The 25,815-nt window shown below is 35.9% G+C and overlaps 2 protein-coding genes and 1 long non-coding RNA gene across 3 annotated transcripts in view; 2 read left to right on the top strand and 1 right to left on the bottom strand.

Annotated features, from left to right (window-relative positions):
* Positions 1-1,901: 1,901 nt before the first annotated feature.
* LOC107589689 (ketohexokinase-like) lies at positions 1,902-6,440 on the bottom strand. Its single transcript, XM_016278188.1, has 5 exons — positions 6,131-6,440; positions 5,768-5,902; positions 3,229-3,301; positions 2,940-3,086; positions 1,902-2,042 (listed from the first exon to the last, which is right to left on the bottom strand). The coding sequence occupies exons 1-5, from the start codon at positions 6,241-6,243 to the stop codon at positions 1,950-1,952; spliced, it is 561 nt and encodes a 186-aa protein (XP_016133674.1). The 5' UTR covers positions 6,244-6,440; the 3' UTR covers positions 1,902-1,949.
* A 1,057-nt stretch (positions 6,441-7,497) lies between these two features.
* Positions 7,498-8,116, top strand: LOC107589688 (uncharacterized). Its single transcript, XR_001609697.1, has 3 exons — positions 7,498-7,568; positions 7,644-7,781; positions 7,980-8,116. It is a non-coding gene; the product is annotated as an uncharacterized lncRNA (long non-coding RNA).
* Positions 8,117-13,161: 5,045 nt separating this feature from the next.
* The window catches only part of LOC107589629 (synaptosomal-associated protein 25-B), a 49,328-nt gene continuing 36,674 nt past the window's right edge, over positions 13,162-25,815 (top strand). The window contains exon 1 of the mRNA XM_016278127.1: positions 13,162-13,270. The gene's annotated coding sequence lies outside the window, so the exon portion shown is untranslated. The remainder of the gene's footprint in view (positions 13,271-25,815) is intronic.

Here is a 25,815-nt window from a genome sequence, read left to right as displayed (position 1 = left end):
AGAAAGAGCGAATGTGAATTTTCAATGTATTGATGAGGAAACAACATTGGAATGCACATTAGAGGAGGCTTGAAGACTGATGCCTAACTTCATCCAAATGGAAAAGTATTTTGTAAAGCCATTGTATATTACTGCAAAAACTAAGTCAAGATTTTAGAAAAGATGCATAATTTTCAACAACTATATAGCTATTGGCTATTATTTGGCTATTGGCTTTCCTTGTCTTCTCAGCTCATATTCATGTTTGTGGCTGAAAAGGAAAGTTGGTTCTGAGGTACAGTAAGTTATTACATTTTGATGAAATATTATGAAGTCATTTTTTTCTTTGGAATAATGTGCACTGATGAATCTTTGCTCATGGGGTCAATTTCATGCTAAGCATGTTTAAAGTTGGAAAAGTAAGAACTACTCTACCTACAATCCCCAAAATTATTTGCATTTGACCATGTCAGTGATTGCTACAGATTTCCAGGCATGTGATACACCAAGTATTTCCACAAATTTGAGAAAAGTTTGTATATGTTTTTTGTTTGTAAAAAGTTTGTAAAAGTTTGTACATTTTACAGTATATGCAAAAAAAAGTTTTATACATAGGCTTAAAGAAATTCCATTTGTGTAATTTTCCCCTAAGTAAATGTCAAACAGATATTGTTAGACAGACAGGGTGTCATTATTGCACAATGGGTGTGGTAAAAGAATCCATGTAGTGCTGGCCAGCTGTCTCTAAATGGGATTGGGTGGGAAAATGTAACACATCTTGTTTGTCTTTCATCTTTGTTCACTTATATTCAGCTGACTTCCCCTGTTTTTTCTCTGCACAGAGAGCAAACACACAGGCCTGTGCTCCCTACTGCTGCAGAGATGCTTGCCAGCTCTTCAGTATCAGTCAGGGAACAATATCCTTGGACTCCTCCTCATAACTCATGAGTATTATCAAAGCACTGTTGGGTAGTATGCTAACAATTTTTTCTTCAATACAGGTTTAGGTTAAAAGTTTAGAATAATGTGTTTATAAAAAAAAGTGTCTTATGCTCACCAAAGCTGCATTTATTTGATCAAAAGTACAGTAAAACATGTAATACTGTGAAATATTATTTGACTTCGATATTGATTTGGTGCTCAATTATTAATAAAGGTTATTTTTATTATCAATGTTGAAAACATTTGTTTTTGCTGTTTAATATTTTTGTGGAAACAATACTTTGGTGAACAGAAAGTGAATACAATTCAAAAAGAATGGCATTCATTTGAAATCGAAATCTTTTGTAGCATTATAAATGTTTTCACTGTCACTGTTGATCAACTTAATGCATCCTTTATGAATAACAGTATTCATTTCTTACCCCAGACTTTTGAAAAGAAAGTCTATCATTGTTTTCAACATTGATAAAAAAGAAAGAAAGAAATGTTTCTAGACCAGCAAATCAGCATATTATAATCATGTGACACTGAAGACTGGAGTAATGATGCTGAAAATTCAACTTTGCATTACAGGAATAAATTACAATTTAAAGTATATTAAAATAGAAAACAGTTATTTCAAATTGTAAAAATATTTCACAGTATTAATGTTTTTACTGTATTTTTGATCAAATAAATGCAGCATAAAAATTTCTTGCAAAAATGCTAAACATTTTAATTATTCTGACCGGTAGTGCAAAAAAAAAAAGCTTTGGTGATTCTAAAGTTAAATTTTCATTTTATTTCTGATATCACATATTATATATATTTGCAAAAACATAACTCCTTTTTTTTTTTTTAATCATGTTTTTATTGTGTTTTATTGTGTTAATTAGCTGTATTTTTTAGTTATTTTTAACCTAATCAAAATAACTTAACTGCAGTTTGATTGAGATTAATTGGAACGCACAATGAAAAAACAACAGCAGCCAGAAAGTCAGAGTTTTTGCAACACCAATGACATCTAGCGGTCATTTTAAACCACTGACTCACCCTTTTCTCAGATGACCATAGAAGCCCTTCAATGCAGCAGCAGCTGAGGTAAACCCAAAGTGCTGGGCCACATCCTTACTAACAAAGACCTGATTGAAAGCAGTGACAGATAAACAGGCTGTGTAGTGTACAAGCATGCCTCAAAGCTTATCAGCTGCCCTGCATTCATAAAGGCACACTCAGATTTCCACAAAAATTAAATGCACTGCTTCTTTAAATCTTATGCTTTTTGCGTGGTCATTTATTAAATATTTTGTTGAATATATATTTATTACATATTTTGACTTCAGCTTCCAACAGTTCAGGATTCTCAGCTCTGTTTATTTGAAGATTTTGTCTCTGTGTCGCTGTACAAGAGAAATAATTGTAGAATGCAAATTGTGTATGGACCTACTTATAAGTCATATATTTTGACATTTTAAAATACTGTATATTTAATATTTTTTGTTGTTGTTTTATCAAAAATACAATACAATACAATTTTAAATAACCAGTAGTAGTATTTCTTTGTCATTTTTTCCTGTGATCACAAAGCTGAATTTTCAAGCTACAAAATGGTTGGCTAATATTTTTGTGGAAACTGTGATTCTTTGATGAATGCAATGTTCAAATTTATTTACATTTGCAAATTGCATAGCATTATTTGAAATTGAAATCTTTTGTAAACTTCTAAATGTCTTTACTACCACTTTTGATAAATGTAATGCTTCCTTAAATAATCATAATAATAAAACCATCACACTGACCCCAAACTTTTGAACAGTAGTATATGTATAAATTATAATATATACATTTAAATAAAATATTAAATTAATATTAATATATTATATATTATAATATATAAATTAATTTCGCAGTTCAAAATGTAAATATTTTGTGTGATCTGCCAGTCCAAAATCAATTTACAAAGAACATTTGACTACGTGGTTTAACATAATGTGTTTTATTCATGTACAGTTTATTTTTCAAATATAGTAAAATCATACCAAATCACCAAGAGGAAAAAGCTGGTAGAGGGGTTCCCTGGTTTTCTCGATTTCCACAGAGATGGTGATTCTGTTCTTCTCTTCCCGTTTGCTGTTATACTCTCTCGCCCTCTCAATCATCTTCACTTGTTCGTCAGCATTACGGCCCTGACAATGCATCCATAAAACAATCAGCTCTAGTTCTCTACTTGTGGAATAAAGCTATTAAACACAGATCAGACGGAACTAAATAGTGTTTCAGTGTGACTAGTGTGAACTTTATATTCACATATTTGGTGGACACTCTCACCTCCCAGTGGATCCACTTGTACTGGCTCAGGTCCACCTTTGAAAAATCTTCTACAGAAACATCTGGCAAGTTTCTGATTAAACCGAGAGAATAGCTGATGAAAGTTTTCTTGTATTTTAGACTACAACAATCAGTAAATCATGATTGTATTTTGTGTACATGATAGGTCTCTATCCATTATTTTGACATGATCTGCTGTAATCATATAATACAAAACTGTTTACAGTAACAAACTGAATCAGTGAAAGGTCTGTATAGCAGAAAACCCCTAGCTTATTGCCTTAGACCGGATGCCTGTCAGTTTGTATAGAGTAAAGTGTTTGATAACAGTCATCAGTACAGGCATAGTCAGCTTTGGGCTGTGATTACAAGATAATTGTGATTATAAACCAAAGACTGTTTCTCAGCAAAGAGGGAAAAGGTTTTGGAAGTTCTCAAAACAGGTTTTAGAGACTAGAAATATTATTCAAGGCTGAGATGAAAATAAGTGTTTTATATATTAGTTTGCTACAAACAAAGCAAATGAAATTAAAGGATAATGTACATTCAACCAGTCTTAAAGGGTTAGTTCACCCAAAAATGAAAATTAGGCTGCATTTTACTCACCCCCGAGGCATCCTAGGTGTATATGACTTTCTTCTTTCAGACGAATCCAGTCGGAGTTATATAAAAAATTGTCTTTGATATTTCAAGCTCTATCGTTGCACTCAGCGGGTGTTGCATTGCTTCAGTCCAAAAGACGTGAAATAAAAAGCACCTTTCCATAAAAAAAAGTGTCTCACACGGCTCCGGGGGGTGAACAAAGGCCTCCTGTAGCAAATCGATGTGTTTTTGTAAGAAAAATATCCATATTCAAAACGTAATAATCACTTTAATCTAGCATGCGCCAGCAGATGTACATGGAAGCAGTTCCGGGAGCATGACATATGGGGTCAGCGTTGTCTAACCAACAACGCTGACATTCTTCTTTACAAATCCTCGTTTTGTACTTCTAATTAGTGACCGTTGTTTTGTTTTGATCTCTCCGCGTGCGTCACTTCTGAGCGGCTCATGCGCAAAGCTGACCTCATACGTCATGCTCCCGGAACTGCTTCCGTTTTACAACAGTGAGCGCAAGCTAGATTCAAGTGATTATTATGTTTTGAATATGGATATTTTTCTTACAAAAACGCATCGATTCACTACAGGAGGCCTTTGTTCTCCCCCCGGAGCCGTGTGAGACACTTTTTTTTATGGAAGGGTGCTTTTTATTTCACGTCTTTTGGACTGAAGCAATGCAACACCCGCTGAGTGCGACGAAAGAGCTTGAAAGATCAAAGACAATTTTTTATATATCCGACTGGATTCGTCTGAAAGAAGAAAGTCATATACACTTAGGATGCCTCGGGGGTGAGTAAAACACAGCCTAATTTTCATTTTTGGGTGAACTAACCCTTTAACCACAAAAATAAACCTTAACCGGGTGATTAAGACTTTATCTGTTTCTGCCACGGGATAAAAGAATAAAAAATGTAATTGTGACTTTTTATCTCACAATTCAGATTTTTATCTTCGAAATTCTGAGAAGAAAAAAAACTCTTTTGAGATATAAACTCACAATTATAAGAAAAAAGTCAGAACTCCAAAATATAAATAATTTTTTTTTCAGACTCAGACTTTTCCTCACAAATTCTGAGTTTAATTCCATGGAATTAAAAATAAAAAAGTTAATTGCAACTTTTTTCTCACAATTGCTAGTTTATATCTCACAATTCCAACTTTTCTTCTCAGAATTGTGAATCTATCTCTCTCTCTCTCTCTCTCTCTCTCTCTCTCACTGTATATATAAATTCAGAAATGCGAGATGTTAACTTTATATTTCACAATTCTGATGAAAAGTCCGAACTGTGAGATAAAAAGTCACAATTATCTTTTTTATTTTTATTCAATTTTTATTTTATTTTTTTAGAAACAAGCTGACTGAATGGCTGACTGGACATTATGCCACTTATTACACGGCTGCTTACCAGATCAATTATATAAAGATGTGAGCTTCATAATAATGTAAAATTCATAATTCATTTATATAGTTTAGTGGTTTTTATATAACATGTACAATATATATTATATAACATATACAATATTTGGCCATAGAATGCAGCAATTGATCTGTCAGAATCATGTATTTCAGACCGCCGTGGAATAAGTTAGCTAGTTAGTTAGAAAGCTTTGACATTGTGTGCTGTTGTGTGTTGTTTAAACCGATTAAATAAAATAATCTTGTATAAAACAGACATCTAATTGTGAAAATAAATTCACTGAAAATAACAAACCGCCCCCCCACCCCCAAATTCAAGCATTCAAATTAATGCATGCAAGGTCAAATTGTCATGATTTGTTAATGGAAGCTACTTTAAGACTAATTTATTGTCAATTACAGCAGTGCCACTGCGGAAAGACTTTCTCAGATTATGTTTGAAAATTAGAAATGGTAATTTACCAGGTACCCATCTAACTTTGGCTATGTTATGATTATTGTGACTTTGGATGCTACTCTTACGTGTCCGAGAGCACGACAGTGCGAGAGCCATTGGTGGGACACACCACACAACAGGCACACGGGGTCTCACCCCACTGCTGCCAAGCCACACCAGATATGTCCACCCCACGCCGTGCAAAATCCCCCACGATGAAACTAGTGCAGCAAACAGAGAGGTATTGCAGTGACCCATATACACTACTGAGTGATTTGGGCAGGAAACATATAACAGGCTCAGAAAGCGTGCCACACTGAACTTTGAACCATACACCTTTAGTGCACCCTTTAAACCACTTTGAGCAGTTAGTATTTTTTTCGTTTTGATGTGATCTGCTGCGACAGCCGTCCTGTGAGCAAAGAGCTTCATAGTACTTACACACAAACCTGTTCATATGCAGAATTGTACGGCTTCCTGTCGTCACATTGCTGATTACTACAGAAGCTGGAAAGGAGCATGCAGCATGCTCCAGAAGAAGAGAGATGTCAATCTTGTACATTTGAAAGTCATTCAAGATGAAACTAGAAGAACAAATTAGCAAGAAAAAGTATGCAGTGTATGTAATCTAAAGTTGTGTGAGTGATAGAAAAGTGTATTTCCGCTGATATTGAAGTTGCAGGAGTAAGAAAAGATGAAAATCCATCCAGCAAAGAGTCTTCAGTGTCACATGTTTTTTTCTAATATGATGATTTGCTGTTCAGGACATTTCTTATTATTAATAACGTTGAAAGCTACATCATAATTTTGTGGAAACTGAAATTCAAAAGTCTGGGAAAAGTAAGATTCTTTTAAAATAAATTAATACTTTTATTTAGCAAAAATGCGTTAAATTGATCACAAGTTACAGTAAATATATTTATAATGTTACAAAACATTTATTTTTCAAATAAATACAAGAGTCAAAGAATCCTGAAAAAAAAAATGTTTGGTTTCGGCAAAAATATTAAACAGTGCAGCTGTTTTCAACATTGATAATACTAATAATAAATGTTTCTTAAGTGCTTAAATCAGCTATTTTTGAATTAATTCTGAAGGATCATGTGACACTGAAGTCTGGAGTAATGGCTGCTGAAAATTCAGCTTTGCTTCACAGGAATATAGCAGGAGAGCGTTTATCTTTCAGAGAATGGGAGAGCGTAAACATGGGCACGAAGTCTGACGGCTTTTACCGAGTGTTTCCGAAAGTGTCAGAACGACAATTTCCGATTTTTATCGAGTACAGCCGAAACTGTGCTTTCCGTTACGCTTTTGTAGCAAGTTCAATATTGTGTATATTTTAATCACAAATCATGCAAATGTGAATCTCATTTCAGCGAAGTTTTGGACATATTGATCATTTGGAGTCCTTAGAAATGTGAGTATCAACTATGATACAGTCGGCTTAGTAGTTCAGCAAGAAAATGTGGATTTTGATGGAGTTGAATCAGAATATTTGTCATGTTTTGTCTCCCCAAAGATGACACGATGCTCGGCGCTCATGGAGGCATCTAAGGCTGGTGCTGTGAAGCTTGTCAGAGGTTTATTATTATTGTTGTTGAAAACAATTGTGCTGCTTAATAATTTTGTGGAAACTACGATACATTTTTTCAGGATTCAGGAATAGCTTTTATTTGAAGTATTTGAAACAGTAGTGTATGTCTACATCTACTTGTATAATTTTTCCCATTAAAAAAATGAAATACGTTTGTTCACAGAGCAAAATTGCTTGGATATCGCTATAAATTATGGCGAATCATTGGCTTGCTCATGGCCAAATTCAACAGAAATGACAAAGAAAGGAAACCAGAACCAACATTAAAAACACCCTCTTCGGCACAAGAAAAGGTGAATGGGAAAAATTCCTTTCTGTCTATAGCTAGAGTTGGGATTTTTAATGATTTTTAATTCTGTTTTCTGTAGATGGGTATTCGGTCACCAGCACTATCAGTTTCAGCAGCTGTGAAAAAAGACCTGAGAGACAATATCATAGTTAAGAACCCAAAGTTCACCATTAGAACTGGCACCAACAAGTCTGACATCAGCTTTGTTCCCAAAACCGTAAGACATTAAAAAACACAGACAGACAGACAGACAGACAGACAGACAGACAGATAGATAGATAGATAGATAGATAGATAGATAGATAGATAGATAGATAGATAGATAGATAGATAGATAGATAGATAGATAGATAGATAGATAGATTGATTGATTGATTGATTGATTTAAAATTTCTGATGTTTTTTTGCATTATAGCTTTGGGGAAGACATCTCACCAACAGTCCACAACACACTGAGAAGAAGAAGGGAACACTTTGACAAAAAGACGACTCGCAAGGACTTCACACACTTCAACAAGAGCATCCCAGAGCTGAATGGGATTGAACGACTGGGGAGGAATAAATTAAATGTCTCTGTGCAATAGCTGCTTTGCATTCAGAGCTACTGTCTGTCTTTTAATTTCTGACAAATTAGTCGTTCCCAGACTTGACAAAAAAATGAAAGATAGGTAAAGAAGGACCACAATATAAATCCCTTTTCTTGATAGTGGATAAAAATAACCTTTCATAGTCAGTCAATGAGATGCACAGTGGTCACCTTAGTTTGCTGCCATTTGGGATACTGCTATACAAACCCCTGACTGAGAGCACCACCTGCTCTATAAGCCTTTTTCCTTAATGCTTCTCCTGTGACTTTGCCTCTAATCCCCAACCCCCACTGAACACAGGGAAAGGAGATGACAGTCACATATTTCAAGGTAACACATTAATCATTGTAGGTGATTGTGTCATTCTGATTGATATATCCATAGACACATGCATGTTTTAAATCACATTGGCCAGTAGGGGGCAGTCAGATACAATAATGTATTACGCATAATTTTAACTGCAGACAATGTTTTGGTTTACAAGAACACAAGAATAATAGTCTACTTATATGTTTAAAGATTAACACGAGAATTATGTCTGGATGTGTTACAGGGAGAAACACTGAAAAATTTATTTTTGAATGTAGATGTAAAATATTGTGTACAAGAAACAATGTGCACAGCACAGAGGTGTCCTACTAGGAATGTACTTAGCTGAGTTTGTTTCTTCATCAGAACAATGGATTGTCTGCAGTGGTGCCATCAGAATGCATCAATAATCCATAATAACACGTTCTCCAGTTTCTTTCTTATTTGTTTAAAACTTTGAACTATTGTCGCTTGTAACGTGATCTGTGATATTTATCTTCTAATTGAATATTACAGATTAATGGACTCGTATTTTAGAAGCAGTGGTTTGGAGTTAAAAATGTCTTGCTGGATTTGTTTCTTACAAACATGCAGCTTTTCGCTTCTCAAGATGTTAATTGATGGACTGGAGTCCCATCTATATTCGGGATAAGGTGAGTACATTTTCAGCAAATCTTCATTTTTCTTTAATAAGACCCTAGAAATCAAACGGGACACTCTGTGTTAAATATGGAATGTGTTGAACGCCCCAGCAACTACACAGCAAGTTTTAAATGTTGTTCATCTCCATTGAATGATTCTGCAAAGCTCAATAGAAATTCACAACACCTGCACATTGTTGTTCCCAGGCTCTGACTCGGCGCATTCACATGAAAGGAGACACAGTGGAGTCAGCTGAAACTCTATCTGTCATTGCATACTGTGCAACCGGATGTGATGATGGTTCAAGTGGCCGTTGCAGAAAGGACAAGACACTGAAGATGTCAATTCTTCTGCGCTACAGACAGAAACAGGGCAATCAATGGACAGGCTGATTTCAATATTAAGTTAATTCTAGACTGTTTAATAAGCGCAAGGCCATAAAAGGATGAGGAAATGATAATCGGCTCCAGTGCAGGAGGTAATTGCCTTGATGATGTGGCACTCACAGACACACTGACATCAGCTCCTAATCTTTAGCTCCAAAGGAAAAAGGAAGAGGAGGGGGAAAGGAGAAAGGTGTACCAGCAATGAGGAGGGAGGAATATTTAGAAATGCAGATGACAAGTATCATTCAGTCCAAATGGTATTGTATGACATTGTTTTTAGGACACAATTAGTTTGAAATAAATTGAAATGTATTTATAATTCCAGTCTTGAATGCTGATTGCTCAAAACAGCATTCTAGTGACTAGGTTATTTTCATAACCTTGTATCATACAGTGTGATTTCATAACTCACAACTGTGATTTTATTTCACAAAATTGCAATTTTATATCTCGCGATTATGGCTAATTTCTCACAGTATGACTTTATATCTCACATTTTGAATTTCTTTTACTATATTTAACTACTGACTTTTTCATTTTTAATCTGAGGAGCACTCTTAAAAGTAAAAGTTCTTATTGGCATCTGTAGTTCCATGAAGAACCTTTACATCCAAGTACTCTTAAAATGAAAGGTTTTTATTGGCATCTATGGTTCCATGAAGAACCTTTAACATCCATGGAACCACTGAAGGTTCTTTAATTTTGTACTACTAGACTACTGTCCTCCTTTGCCAACGTCAAACACAATAACCTTGCCTAACACATCCTCTTCCACAGAAACACACACGCATACAAATACAGACCGAAAGAACAGTAAGCAACAACCTTTATAAGCCCAAAAGCCATTAAACAATCAAATAAGTGCTATTGATCCGTGCCCCTTATCTGAATCTGTAAGTCTCTATAGCTAAAGCACTTTTATCTGATCTTGCTCCCACTAGAAGATCAGGGAGACTTGATGCTTGGGGCAAGAAGCAAACAAGTCATTTTTTCATCTTTTAAAAATATTGGAAATACAAAAAAGCCATTCATTTCAAAACACACTGTAAATATAGCTCACATTTACACTGGTCTCAACAAGGGGAACATCTAGGGACTTCTATTCCACTTCATATTTTACTCTGAGAGCATTTTGAATAGATTAATGGAATAGGTCACCCAAAAAAGCTACCCGTTTGCAATGAACAAATCCATCAAGACATTTTTAACTTCAAACCACTGCTTCCATCTAAAATACAAAATATTGCTGTCTCCTGTGAAAAACTTGTCTTGTCTGAAGAAGCGAAATATGCAAGCACTGTTTACAAGTGAAAACAGTTCTAAACAAATATGTTGGGGGATTTTGATATGAGAGGACAACAGGGGATGGACTTTTCACTGGAGGAAGATTTGTTGAATTATGGACTGGTATTTTGGCCAGAAGTGATGGTTTAAAGTTAAAATAATGAGCTTTAATTGGTAACAGCGTGGGTCCTGTAAATTTGCGCTTGTGTCAAAGAATTCAGGATTAATCAGCACTCACACTGCTAGTGTGAACAGAAAGGAGCTGCAATGGTATGTAAATCACATCTCATAATAAAAATGAAATTCACAACCTAATCTGAATTTAAATGTCATCAAGATATCAATATGCCAGACAAAATAAGCAAATAACTTCATTCTAGATGATAGCAGCACCTTCAGACAGTACAAACGAGACTTAGGTGCTAAAGACGTGCATTTTTTTAGCCGTAATAATCTTGTAAGTGTAAATCAATATATTTAGCAGGGTTTCCTGTTTGTTGGATGTTGCACTAACTAGCATTACTGTCTCATTTGTATGTGCTGAGTCAATATCGACGCCTTCCAGCAGTCCTTTTCTCCTCTGCTGTCTAACAGGGTGTGTGTGGTTTGTTGTACAGTGCATGTTTAAGCAGTCAAACTGCTCTTTGTCTCTTCGCCGGACAGTATTTTATCTCAGAAGATTCTTGACCTTCATCTGTCCTGCTGAATTAAGTATCTACATTTTATGTCTTGATTTGTTTTAATGTAGTGAAGCACTTTGCCAGATTATTTTGTACTACTAGACTACTGTCCTCCTTTGCCAACGTCAAACACAATAACCTTGCCTAACACATCCTCTTCCACAGAAACACACACGCATACAAATACAGACCGAAAGAACAGTAAGCAACAACCTTTATAAGCCCAAAAGCCATTAAACAATCAAATAAGTGCTATTGATCCGTGCCCCTTATCTGAATCTGTAAGTCTCTATAGCTAAAGCACTTTTATCTGATCTTGCTCCCACTAGAAGATCAGGGAGACTTGATGCTTGGGGCAAGAAGCAAACAAGTCATTTTTTCATCTTTTAAAAATATTGGAAATACAAAAAAGCCATTCATTTCAAAACACACTGTAAATATAGCTCACATTTACACTGGTCTCAACAAGGGGAACATCTAGGGACTTCTATTCCACTTCATATTTTACTCTGAGAGCATTTTGAATAGATTAATGGAATAGGTCACCCAAAAAAGCTACCCGTTTGCAATGAACAAATCCATCAAGACATTTTTAACTTCAAACCACTGCTTCCATCTAAAATACAAAATATTGCTGTCTCCTGTGAAAAACTTGTCTTGTCTGAAGAAGCGAAATATGCAAGCACTGTTTACAAGTGAAAACAGTTCTAAACAAATATGTTGGGGGATTTTGATATGAGAGGACAACAGGGGATGGACTTTTCACTGGAGGAAGATTTGTTGAATTATGGACTGGTATTTTGGCCAGAAGTGATGGTTTAAAGTTAAAATACCTTAATGATGGATTTGTTTATTATAAACACACAGCTTTTCACTTCACAAGATGTTACTTGATGGATTACTTGTGGATTATGGTGATGTTTTTATTACCCAGGGGATCCATTGCTGAGCAAGTGATGTAATGCTACATTTCTCCAAATCTGTTCCGATGAAGAAACAAATTCATCTACATCTTGAATGTCCTAAGTGTACATTTTCAGCTACTTTTCATATCTGGGTGAACTATGCCTTTAACAATAAAATATGTTTTCTTCCCATTTTCACCATCATACTTCTTTCTATATAGTATCCATTAATGAGGCCTTGGGAACTGATGACACGGTCAGATTCAAACAAAATAGTCAAATTAGTCATTTGGCTTCTCAACGACTCAACAACAATTCTTCATATTCCTGTAATACCTGGAATTATGAAATAACTTACAATTGTTTATTTTAATTTAATGATGCTCCTTAGTTTCAAAAGGTTGTCTTTGAATATTGTCCTGAACTATGAGCAGCTTTGGAGTCAAGAAGGGTTGAGATCCACTGCTCTGAGGTCACAGTCTATTGGGTGATTCCCAAGGTCAATTACAAGCATTTTAAAGGAGAACTGCCTAATTTCACAATGACAATAAATCAGATGGAGCCAAACAATCCATACACTCCAATATAACATAAAGCAGGGATCAATGAGCGCTAAATCTCTATAGCAGCCTCTCCCAACCAAGTGCTGAGGGTCATTATAACGTTAGAGCGGCTCATCATCCTGGATGAGGGCGGGGACATTTACACTCACACAGCGGCTGCACTGGCACGCCCTAGTGTTAAGGGTCATTATGACGTCAGAGGGGCACGCCATCTTTGATGAGGGATGAGGGTTTTTTTTCTTTTCACTCACTCACTCCAGAGCTGTGTGCACGCGCATTAGGTGACCCAAATCAGTGCTGAAGGAGGCAAGGCGATAGTAACATCTCTAACGTGGTTCATCCAGTTCGAGGTAGGTGTTTTGATTTTTTTTTTTTGCACAGCTTTTTGCATGAGCTGTCTCAACGTATAGTTTAACTCCCACAGGTTCACTTCGTTATTTTTTTTTTATAGTGTAATTTGCATTTTTATGTTCGATGAAGTGCCGGTGATGTATCAGAGCTGTGACTGAGCGATTCAAAGCGTCGGGTCGAGCTCATGCCTGTTGTGTGCATTTCAGGACCGCGGACAGCGCTCATCAAGAGACGCGCCCGTCAAAACATTCAAAACAGACCGAACAAGGACGAAACTAGTTATTTTAGCATTGAATTAACGCTTTCGTGGAAGTCAAACGTCAATAGTACAAACCAACAGTTGTTGAATGTGTCCTAGTTTTTGAGCAGATTGAAATAATGAGAATATGTCCAGTTTTTTTGACTTGCAAGACATGCATTATAAAATGAATGTTTACTCAAACAGAAAGTAAGGTTATTCTGGACTGCATTTGCAATCATATACTGTAGGGGAAAATATTTTTCCATATAATGGTTGAGTGCACAATGAAAATGATTTTGTGCTTTAGCAAAAATCTCTTAAATAGTTAACTGTAAGTTAAGTTAATATAGTCTAAAAGAAAAAAACATGCGATTTTATTCTGTATTTATGAAAAAATGTTCAGTATGCATTTGTTCAATATAAATATATATATTTAACAAAGCAAAATATGTCATTTTTAGGTAAAATATGTTTGGAAAAAACATTATAAGAAAAATGTGAAACCTTTTTCATTTATGGAAAAAGGGGCGTTCCCAAAATTCCCTGTGTGAAGAATCCCATTTGATGATCTTTATTTAAAATGTAAATGTTATCCTTTTTTATGTGGATTGTATTGTCATTGTTGAATGTTAAGCAAGACCAAAGACTCATTTTCAGCCAAGGCTGAACAATAAAGTATAACAAACAATAACATTTATTTATGGGACTATACTGTTTCAAGACATTTTCCATTTAAAAATACAGAAATTTCTCTAAATCACTTCATGTTGTGTGATTTAGCACTGATTTTACATTGTGACATGTACAGAAAAATCACATCAGTCGGAGATTATGATATAACACTCTCCTTAGTCTGCATATGACTTCATTGGCTGCGTGGACGCGCCGTATGTCAAACAGTCGAATGCGAATTTTCTGTTTGCTGTAATGTTCTCCTTTCTCGATGAGTCTGGCGGTGACTAACGCCGTCCATGCTGTGGATACGGGCTGTGCAGATGACAGGCTCTAGGCATGCAATGCTAACATGTTCGGACTGCTCTGTAGGGTCAGAGAGAAAGTTAGCAGTCCACAGAAATGATTATGGCTGGTGGCTTTAAATGGATGGCTTCGTACAAGCTACCTCCGCTCCATCAGATTAGTTCACTGGGCTTTATCCCTTCCTGAATGGGACACTCACTTTGGTTTTAAAGCTGTAATCCCCTCTGGAAAAGATGATTGCTTTGAACCTCCCGAACGCTGCTGCACTACACAGCCAACGCTCTGACACAAATATGACAATTATATAATCGTGAAGTTTTCGAATAATCATTTCAAACTTTTTTATGGTAGTGGTATCCAGCAGGTTTTGTGGCGTCCTTAGGATTGCGTCGCTTGTCTGTGTGCAATCTATGGCATTTACCCAGAATCGCAACATTTTCTAAGGGCAGACTTTCATCTTTTCAGAAAAGGACATGTGGTCTTTGATAACACAGCACATTTCATGGCTTGTTCTTCGTAACCGTATCATGTCTGCTGTGCCTCCTCTGTTAGTCACGGGGCAAAGCACGGGTTACATCCTTGAAAAGTATGTGCAGTATGCTTTTATGAGTGATTTTGCTGCTGCTTCATGTCATGTTGTATTGTCATTGCATGCTGGCTTAAAGTTGAGAACAATCTTAGAAGGTTCACTCGCAGAAAGAAAAAGGCTCTTTATTGCATCGATGCTTCCATGAAGAACCTTTAACATCCATGGAACCTTTTAAATGCACAAAAGGTTCTTTATAGAAGAAAGAGGTTCTTTAGATCATTAAAATGTTCTTCACACTAAGAAAAATGGTTCTTTTAAGAATTGTTCACTGAAAAGAACTCCAAATGGCATTGCTGCTAAAAAAAACAAAACAGTTTTGGAATCTTAATTTTTAAGAGTGTTGGATATTTTTTGATGGTTGACCAAAGACTAATTTTCTCAGTTTCTACCAGTTCCTATTGCAGTGTGTGTGTTTTTATGCTTTGACTGTCAATCACAACCTGTTTTATTTCAGCATCCTGATGTATTTCTAAATGAAATATGACTTCTCATTTCTATGAGGAGAAACGTGTATCTTTTGGGACTTGCTTGGCATGTGAAAAATATACTATTTGGAGCCAAGCAGTCGGAGGGAAGGGGTTTTAAAAGTAAAAATTCTTGATAACAGGCGAAAAGGAATATATTTGCGGAGACAGAACAGGATATTACCTTCTGATTAAAGATGACAAAGACAAGAATTTTTTTTATTTCAAATAATGTGCACTGATGCATTGTGCACAATAAGACCAGGAATGTGCATTGAGAAAGTAAATATCTTTTTTTTATATGGACCAATTTTACAGACTGTGATGTATTTACACAGTGGTTTTTAATGTTTTTATTTAATGTACACTGTTAAAAAAAAGATAAGTGAAATCTACCTTAATAATGGCAGCTGTGGTTGCCAGAACTTTACCATAATAAATACAGTAGAAACATTTTAGGTTTTACAGATTAGACTTATACAAAAAACAATGTCATTAAAAGCTGAGGGAGTGATGGCAAATTTCATATCTTTCTCTCTTCTGACCAACATAATCAGTCTCTCAATATCCGTCTTTTGGAAAGTCATCAAAAAAAAAAATTCATTTAAAATTTTCATTTGTTGTACAGTAGTTTCTGTTCACCGCCATATTTGTTTACCCAACTATGATGACTTCCGCTTCTGAGAACCACAGAAATGTGAAAAGGGTCCATTGCATGCTGACTTTAAGATGCATTTTAATAGTGATCTACTTACAGTATGTTGTTTATAATGCCATATAGCCCATGGCACATGCAAGGCTTCTTACAGTATTTTGGCCTAGTTTTTGGTGCTGTACTCTTAGCTTCATGATTTATTCACCCTTTCTTCAGCTTTAAGATGCCAGCCAGGGATTTTTATATGGTCTGGCAGACAGACTATAATGGTTTTTGCATGTTTATTGCTGTAGAGTTTTAAATATTGAGCTCCGGTCACACTCTGGATATTGTAAAGTATGTTTTGTTTTTCCTCCTAAAGTCTTAAAAGGTGAGATGTTCATATGATGTTCATACAGTTTATTTAAATGATGTGTGTTTACATTGAGATACAGATCCATTGTTGTATTTTGAGTTTTATTCATGACTTCCATGCACAAAGCCTTAAGAAAACTAATTGTTCTTCTCCTCTCCTCTCACACACAGTGTATTATTGTTTAATCTTAATACCTTTGACCCAGTATAATTTTACAGGCCTGTTCCTGTTTCTACTTTCCAGCGTTTTAACTTAATCAGTAGTCAACAAACTGTGCCAAACAGTAACTGTGTATACAGGGCACACATGATAACAGATGATAACCAATTGAACACCAAAGCTTTCTGTTGGCTGAGGACAACATGTGATCCACTTGAACATCCCATTTCAAATCACTCTGGATGGTAACCCCTAAAACTTAAACACAGTCACAGATTTTCAAAGTGTCCTGATCTATAGAAAGTGATGGCCAAGCTGGTATGTTTCATGCGGTTGACATGTAAAACCGTGCATTTCTTTGAGTTGAGTTGCATTTTATGTTTCTCTACCCAGATGCCAATATCATTCGACGTCTGTTGGAGAGTACAGGGCAGATGAGGAGTACAACTCTTGGCAATAGTCATGTCATCCACGGAAAGTGTTCTCTCCTCTTAGTGTAGCATTTGATACATAGTAAAAAAAAACCTGAAACTGTAATGAATAATAAAAAACAAGAATTACCAAGCACAAATAACTCTGCCTGTGTCAGAAATGAATTCCACCTTTCTCACTTTTGCTTCCCGTCCCCATGCATGCCTTTGGCAAGGAGAGAGAAAATAGACTCATAGCACAAATATGGCCTTGGGTTAAACTTTCCATTCTTTCAGCTTTAAGATGCCAGCCAGGGATTTTTATATGGTCTGGCAGACAGACTATAATGGTTTTTGCATGTTTATTGCTGTAGAGTTTTAAATATTGAGCTCCGGTCACACTCTGGATATTGTAAAGTATGTTTTGTTTTTCCTCCTAAAGTCTTAAAAGGTGAGATGTTCATATGATGTTCATACAGTTTATTTAAATGATGTGTGTTTACATTGAGATACAGACCCATTGTTGTATTTTGAGTTTTATTCATGACTTCCATGCACAAAGCCTTAAGAAAATGAATTGTTCTTCTCCTCTCCTCTCACACACAGTGTATTATTGTTTAATCTTAATACCTTTGACCCAGTATAATTTTACAGGCCTGTTCCTGTTTCTACTTTCCAGCGTTTTAACTTAATCAGTAGTCAACAAACTGTGCCAAACAGTAACTGTGTATACAGGGCACACATGATAACAGATGATAACCAATTGAACACCAAAGCTTTCTGTTGGCTGAGGACAACATGTGATCCACTTGAACATCCCATTTCAAATCACTCTGGATGGTAACCCCTAAAACTTAAACACAGTCACAGATTTTCAAAGTGTCCTGATCTATAGAAAGTGATGGCCAAGCTGGTATGTTTCATGCGGTTGACATGTAAAACCGTGCATTTCTTTGAGTTGAGTTGCATTTTATGTTTCTCTACCCAGATGCCAATATCATTCGACGTCTGTTGGAGAGTACAGGGCAGATGAGGAGTACAACTCTTGGCAATAGTCATGTCATCCACGGAAAGTGTTCTCTCCTCTTAGTGTAGCATTTGATACATAGTAAAAAAAAAACTGAAACTGTAATGAATAATAAAAAACAAGAATTACCAAGCACAAATAACTCTGCCTGTGTCAGAAATGAATTCCACCTTTCTCACTTTTGCTTCCCGTCCCCATGCATGCCTTTGGCAAGGAGAGAGAAAATAGACTCATAGCACAAATATGGCCTTGGGTTAAACTTTCCATTCTCCCAATGATTTAGGACCAATTCCCCTCCCACTGATTCTGTCTGCAAACATAACGAGAAAAATGCAAAACCGATGTGAGATTTTGTTTACAGACACACTATCTCCAAAGCAACACATAGGAACATGCTGGTTTGGAGCTCTCTGATGAAGAAAGTTTCTCAGCAGAAGGCCGGCCGCTGCTCGAGGGACTCTCCTTGATCCCAGGATCAGGGTTTTAATGCAGATAAGCCTGTGGTGTGTTGGAGGCATATCCCCGGGGTTTAAGGGTCATATGTGACCAGATGGTCCCTTGTGAACTGAGCAAAAATGAAGCCATAACTCTGAGCATGGGGAATCATGGGATGGCATTGGAAGCACAGGCCATTCAAACGTAGCATTGTATTTTACCAGAATTATTTTACATTGTAAATAGTTCATTATATTCTCTGGGATGTTTTTCTAGTGTTGATTTTCTTGAAGGGCTCTTAAAAGCATGAAATGGGCTTATATTTTCCCATGCCTGCTGCCTTTGACGACACAGCTCTCGATAGTCACTATAGTGAAGGGTTTGAGATGAATGGACTAACGCATAGATCTCTTCAGGTGTTATCAACGTCCTTGGTTCAAACAAACTAATAAAAGGAGAAAAACAATGGTCACCTCATCTCACCTCACCTCAATTTTATTTTTAAAAGAAATCTTGGCCACTCTTTTCAATGTAATGAATAAAGACTGATACTGTAAAACTCCAAAAGGCCTTTAAACCCATATGATAGCTTTTGTTGAGAAATAGACAAAAAATTAAGCCATTATTACGAAAATTCAAGCTTGAAAGCTCCAGCTGCCATTCATTTTAATTGCATGAAAATATTTTTTTTTTCCATGAAAGAAAAAAGTAATATCACAACTTTTAGCTTTGAATTAATAAACAGACTTTAGATAGAACTATCCATTTTATGATAAATATTTCGATGTGATATTAAATCACATGGTCTTATTTATTCCTGGTGCATTGTGGGTTTTATAAGATCCAGTCATGTCTATGTTCAGCCCAGTGTCTCTACACAAAAACAGTGTTGCATTAATAATGTTGACCTCATAGTTCTCGGTGAATAATGTATGTCTGCAATATGAAGGCAGAGACAGATGTGCCAGTGTGCAGCACTGACATTTCCACTGTCCTTGACATAGAACCAGCTGCATCTGAAACTCATAATACACTTCTGAAGGTTTCTCCATCTTATAGTACATGCTCCAATCTATGTGTCTTTGCATTTGAAAAGATTATGAATTAAAAGTCTCACTTTAAATGCAATGGGATCAGAAGAAGAGCATAGGAAGTATCATATGAGAAAAAGTATCCGAATATTGGCTTCACTGAAACAAAGACGAGCAGCAATACGTGACATCCATCACAGGGCTGAGATCGTGATCGTGTGTCCTACATTCAGAGTCGACTATGCCTCTCAAGTGCAACGCCGAGCACGATTAATGTGCTTCAGTGTGTTTTCCAAATGGAGGTATTATATCAGCCTCAACTGAAATTCTGTTGACATTAGGAAATTAACACTCACAATTCACTTCCTGCTAACATACCACCTCTGGAGTTACAGAATTCAATTCTCCTGACATTTTCGTAATTTTATAGAAGCTTATGTTTGGGGATCGGTTGTAATTTACCTGCGTGTTCGACCTTGTCGGGCCATATGAGCATCAAAACATCTGTCCAAGGAATGGAACTGGTCATTTTCGTGACAGTTGCATTCAAATATTTAATCACACGCTTTGCAGACAGCCAACTCATGCTAACAACCCCACTTTCTCTGGTTTTTTTCACACCTTGGAGAACTTTTGTCTTCTGAGAGGTGTCAAAATGGCTGATTAGGTTTGATGAGCTGTGCTTTTGTAATGAGCAGGATTTAATAGTTGATTATTAGAGATAAAAGGGCTCTCAGGGGGTTGCATGGAGGTGATTTTCACTTCTTCTGACCGTCTTACATGGTGCAATTGATGCAGTCAATTTTTAAAGGAATCGTTCACCCAACAAATGAAAATTATGGTATCATTTACTCACCCTCATGTCATTCCAAAGCAGACGTTTTAAAGAGCGTTCACATTCTTAAAGGAATAGTTCACCCAAAAATGAAAGTTTTAATGAAAGTTTAGCATTGCATTGCTCACCAATATATCCTCTGCAGTGAATGGGTGCCGTCAAAATGAGAGTCCAGGCATATGATATGAACATCCCAAAGTAACAGACACGACGCCAGTACATCAGTGTCTTGTGAAGTGTAAAGTTGCATGTTTGTAATAAATAAATCTATCATTAAGATTTTTTTAACTTCAAACCATTTCTTCCAGCTAAAAAATGAGTCCTCTATCCATAATATTGCTTTCGCCAATGAAAAAGTCATCTCATCTGAATCAGGAGAGAAATCTTCACAGACCAAGCACCGTTTACAAGCGAAAACAGTCCAAAACAGTTCTAAGCACATATGTTGGTGGATTTTGATGTGAGAGGACAGCAGGGGATGCACTTTTTCACTGGAGGAAGCGTTAATATGAATTATGGACTGGTAAAGTTAAAACAACCTAACAATGAATTTGTTTCTTACAAACACGCAGCATTTCACTTCACAAGATGTTAATTGATGGACTGGAGTCATGTGGATTAATTGTGAATTATTCTAATGTTTTTATCAGCTGTTTGGACTCTCATTCTGACGGCACCCATTCACTGCAGAGGATTCACTGGTGAGCAAGTGATGTAATGCTAAATTTCTCCAAATCTGTTCTGATGAAGAAACAAGCTCATCTCTATCTTGCATGTCTTTAGAGTGAGTAAATCTTACAAATAAATCCTGTTTGGGTGAACTATTCCTTTGATATAGGTGGGCAAAATGGACTATCCTTTTATTCGATAGGATGGAGGGAAATCTGATTTATATGGTTGTATGGTTCTTCAGGTTGCTTGGTAACTTGCAAATTACCCAGCACTTGCCTGCACTGTTTGGATGTCCAACCATTTTTTCTTTCTTTCTCTCTCTATTTTTGTCCTTTACTGTGCTTTATTGTTATTTGAGTTGTCTCGTAAACATCTAGATAGCGATACGCCTTGTTTGAAACCTTGTTTATAGTGTTATAAAGAACCTGGCCTTTTCTTTGTCAGCACTTACCTGATATTGCTAGCAACATGAAGATTTGCTAAAAAAAAAAGTGCTCGTTTGAGGTTAATCTGTCATTACAATAAACTCCAAAAATGACATGATTAAATAATTTTATTTGAACTTCGATGCTATTATGTACTAGGGTTGCCATTTTAACATGTCTATTAGGTGTGATTAATTATTGAAAACATAACACGTTAAAATTATTAACAACGTTTGAGTCGTCTTATGTTGCACGCAGTTTCTGACGAACCTGATGCAGGACGACAACTGATTGCGTGATGTAGTCTATGAGAATGCAGTTATATGTCCCTAAAGTTCAAGATGGGAGGGGAAAAATGGGCCTGTATGGGAATTGTCTTCTATTTATATCATATGATACAGTTTAGGAATATCAAACAAGCAAGAGTGCATTTTTCCCACATATCTGCGCTATTGCAAATGTGAGATTGATTTTATACAACAAACATGAAGTTAATATTGTGTTACAAAAGTTTGGTTTTCCTTTGTTTCTCCTCTCGTTCTCTCCATCTTTTCTGGTTGTCTTGGTTATGGAGCTTTAAACTGAATGGGATATGCTGTCTAATGGCTGTCTAAGGAACGTGAGATCAAGTAATGGTAGAAGAGTGGAAAGACCTTTGCTTTTACTGATATAGAAGGAAGTATCAGCTTCAGGATAGAGGTCACAGCTGGAATATCCAGTGACACGGTTTTGTGTGGAATGAGATCTGATTATGCTGCATATTAAGGGAACATTTGGTGTGGCATGAGACTAAATCATGCATAAAGGCACTTCTGCAAGAGTAAACATCACATATGACTATAATTAGACTCGTGCCTATGCCAGATAACACTGTGTGTTTTCTGGGGAGTAAAATCTTAAAAATGTTCCCCCCTGGGTCACAGCCAGTTCCCATCATGCCAAGCAAAATAATCCCAAATGTTTTTACAGTGCATTTATTCACTAACTGCAATATTACAGAAGAGATTTATGTATAAATACAATAAATTATTATTTATTATACACGATCACATTCATGCCGCTTAATTCGTCCTTAGACCTTTATGATTATACTAGATAAAAATAGTATTGTTTCTCTCTTTCTTGCTATCTATCTATCTGTCTGTCTGTTATTTCAGTATCTTTGAGATTACTGAAAATATTGTAGGTTTTATTAATATTTAGAGTTAGTTTTTATTTTAATATTTTGTTAAAGTTTTAGTAAGTTTGTTGTTTTGTTTAGTAATGTTGTTGTTTGTATTTTTTTGTGTATACACACACACGTTTTACACTGCTGCTTAACAAATAAATAAACAGAAATCTTATATTGAGATTGAGACTATTATAGTTTTTATTAATGCTTTGAATTAGCTATTTTTATATTTTCTGTTTTCATTTTAAATTTAGTTTAATTTTAAGTTTTAATAAAAATTTTAGTAGTTAATTTTGTACATCAAGGACATTTTTAATTTCTGTTTATTAATTTGTTAAGATTAATTGTTTAAAAATTAATAATAGTTACAATAAAAATTAAAATAATGAATTGTGCTAAATTAATCTGTTAAATTGACATATAAATGCATGAGATTTCTTTTAATGAATCTCATAAGTTGTTATAAATGAATTCAGCAGAAGAGGCGGGACAACGCAGTAAACTTGGTGTAAAAAAAGCCAGTATGCCATAAATCCTCTTTGAGTGGTGGGTTTAATCTGTAGCACCGTGTCACCCTGTGTCACCCGGCATGGCCAACGTGACACAGCCTGACAGGTTTAATACACATCAGGCAGCAGGTCTCTGGAGGAGTTCGATCTCCTTTGGAGGATACACTGAAATGTTGCGTGACGGCTCTGTTTATCTCACTGACCTCTATCCAAAACATCCTTTTTTTATGGACTCTGTTTTGATATACTCATTCATTGCTCTCTTCATGAGATGTGGAGGGGGACGTGGTAACATCTGGCCGTAGATGACTGGGGTCACATTCATCTTCTTCCTCACATTGTGTTGAATGCTCTTTTTGTCCTTCATCAGGCAGACTTTTTATTGTATGTTTCATCATTGCCAGCTAGTCTTAACTGTGCAGGGTGACACTTCCTGCCGAGCAGTGTGCTTTTGGGATTTGTACTGGGATATGTTATAAAGAACCTGGCCTTTTCTTTGTCAGCGCTTACCTGATATTGCTAGCAACATGAAGATTTGCTAAAAAAAAAAGTGCTCGTTTGAGGTTAATCTGTCATTACAATAAACTCCAAAAATGACATGATTAAATAATTTTATTTTAACTTCGATGCTATTATGTACTAGGGTTGCCATTTTAACATGTCTATTAGGTGTGATTAATTATTGAAAACATAACGCGTTAAAATTATTAACAACGTTTGAGTCGTCTTATGTTGCACGCAGTTTCTGACGAACCTGATGCAGGACGACGACTGACTGCGTGATGTAGTCTATGAGAATGCAGTTATATGTCCCTAAAGTTCAAGATGTGAGGGGAAAAATGGGCCTGTATGGGAATTGTCTTCTATTTATATCATATGATACAGTTTAGGAATATCAAACAAGCAAGAGTGCATTTTTCCCACATATCTGCGCTATTGCAAATGTGAGATTGATTTTATACAACAAACATGAAGTTAATATTGTGTTACATTTAAAAACAATATTGTCAGTTTTTGCTTAAAGGGGTCATATGATGTTGCTAAGAAGAACATTATTTTGTGTATTCGGTGTAATGAAATGTGTTTATGCGATTTAAGGTTAAAAAAACACATTATTTTCAACATACTGTACATTATTGTTTCTTCTCTATGCCCCGCCTTTCTGAAACGTGTCGATTTTTACAAAGCTCATCGGTCTGAAAAGCGAGGTGTGCTCTGATTGGCCAGCTATCCAGTGCGTTGTGATTGGCCGAATACCTCAAGCGTGTTATTCTCCTTACCATATTGTGATGCCGTATCCCAGCGCGACGAGACACAACCAATAAAACCCATTATAAACGAGGCATTCGTTGCATCCAGTGGGGACATAATTACGGATTATAATGACTTATACTGTCTTTTTAAGCATTGCATCGCGCCGCGTAAACATAAAACCATGTCTGCATTTGTGATCGGAGAAATGACAAACAACAAGCGCTACTCTACACTCTTTACAACTCGCGTTTAAATTGTCAGTGGCAAATTCTTTAAACATGAAAACGTACTTACAGACGGTGAGTCAGAACAGCCGGCATTGTGGTCTACTCTCCCAGGATCAGGAAACAGTCCTCTGTAAAATGCACTGCACACATCTGAATATTTGGGTTGAAGTGTTCTGGAACAGTGTTGTAAATACAACTTAACCACTGATTTCTAGTCGTGTCCACTTTTGGAAGGCCAAACAAAGTATTTTCGGTTTCGCAATGAAACACACAGCGTCTTCACAGAGTGAAAGTACAAAAGTACTTGATTTTTTATGTACTTTTATGTACTTAAGTAAAAAGTACCGATAGATGAATGTTTATTTTGCAGTTATACAGTATATAGGCTACTTATATCACTTAATTTTATATTAGCATATATTTTTTGTAATACTACTGCTCAAAATACCTGGGCTTTTCCCAAAATAACCAATAAGGAAATAATGAATATAATAAGGAAGATATAATTAGATTTTCATAATGATTTTTTTTCCTCAAACCTTGTCTGTGCTGTAAAAACACCCCTGGCCAAATGCCCCCAGAGGGCATCACTTCCCACTTTGATAATTACTGTAGTTACCATGTTCTGAACATCACATCCTTTCTTTTTCCCTCAGATGCAATCTATCTAGGTGGTTGAATAAAAATATTTGGACTTTATTTTTTAAAAATTACCTCAATTTAGCACCAGCAAGCTCGTTAGCTAGACATTTAGCATCAGCTAACATTATTGACTTATTTTCAGCATGGTTATGAATAAACATTTCTATTTGTCTACTCGGCTAGTTGATCCAGATACATAGTAACTTAGGCTATGTGTGCTGACAAACAATATAAAAACAGATGTCACATAGGGCTAAATGCATAGCATTTTAGTAAAACTGCCAATGTTACAGCAGCGGGGAAGATGAACGTGCATGAAATATTTGATTTAATCTGCGTTATTTTAATGTTTTTTTTTTACCAAAAAAAACATAGATTAAACAGATACAGCAGATTTAGTTCACAAACAACTGACAGCTTTGACCTAAATATGATTTTCAGTTACAATAATTAATCAATTAATCC

The sequence above is a fragment of the Sinocyclocheilus grahami genome, unplaced genomic scaffold (assembly GCF_001515645.1).
Source record: "Sinocyclocheilus grahami isolate Dianchi unplaced genomic scaffold, SAMN03320097.WGS_v1.1 scaffold118.1, whole genome shotgun sequence".
Taxonomy (NCBI): domain Eukaryota; kingdom Metazoa; phylum Chordata; class Actinopteri; order Cypriniformes; family Cyprinidae; genus Sinocyclocheilus; species Sinocyclocheilus grahami.
This window is presented reverse-complemented; position numbering and strand designations above follow the sequence as displayed.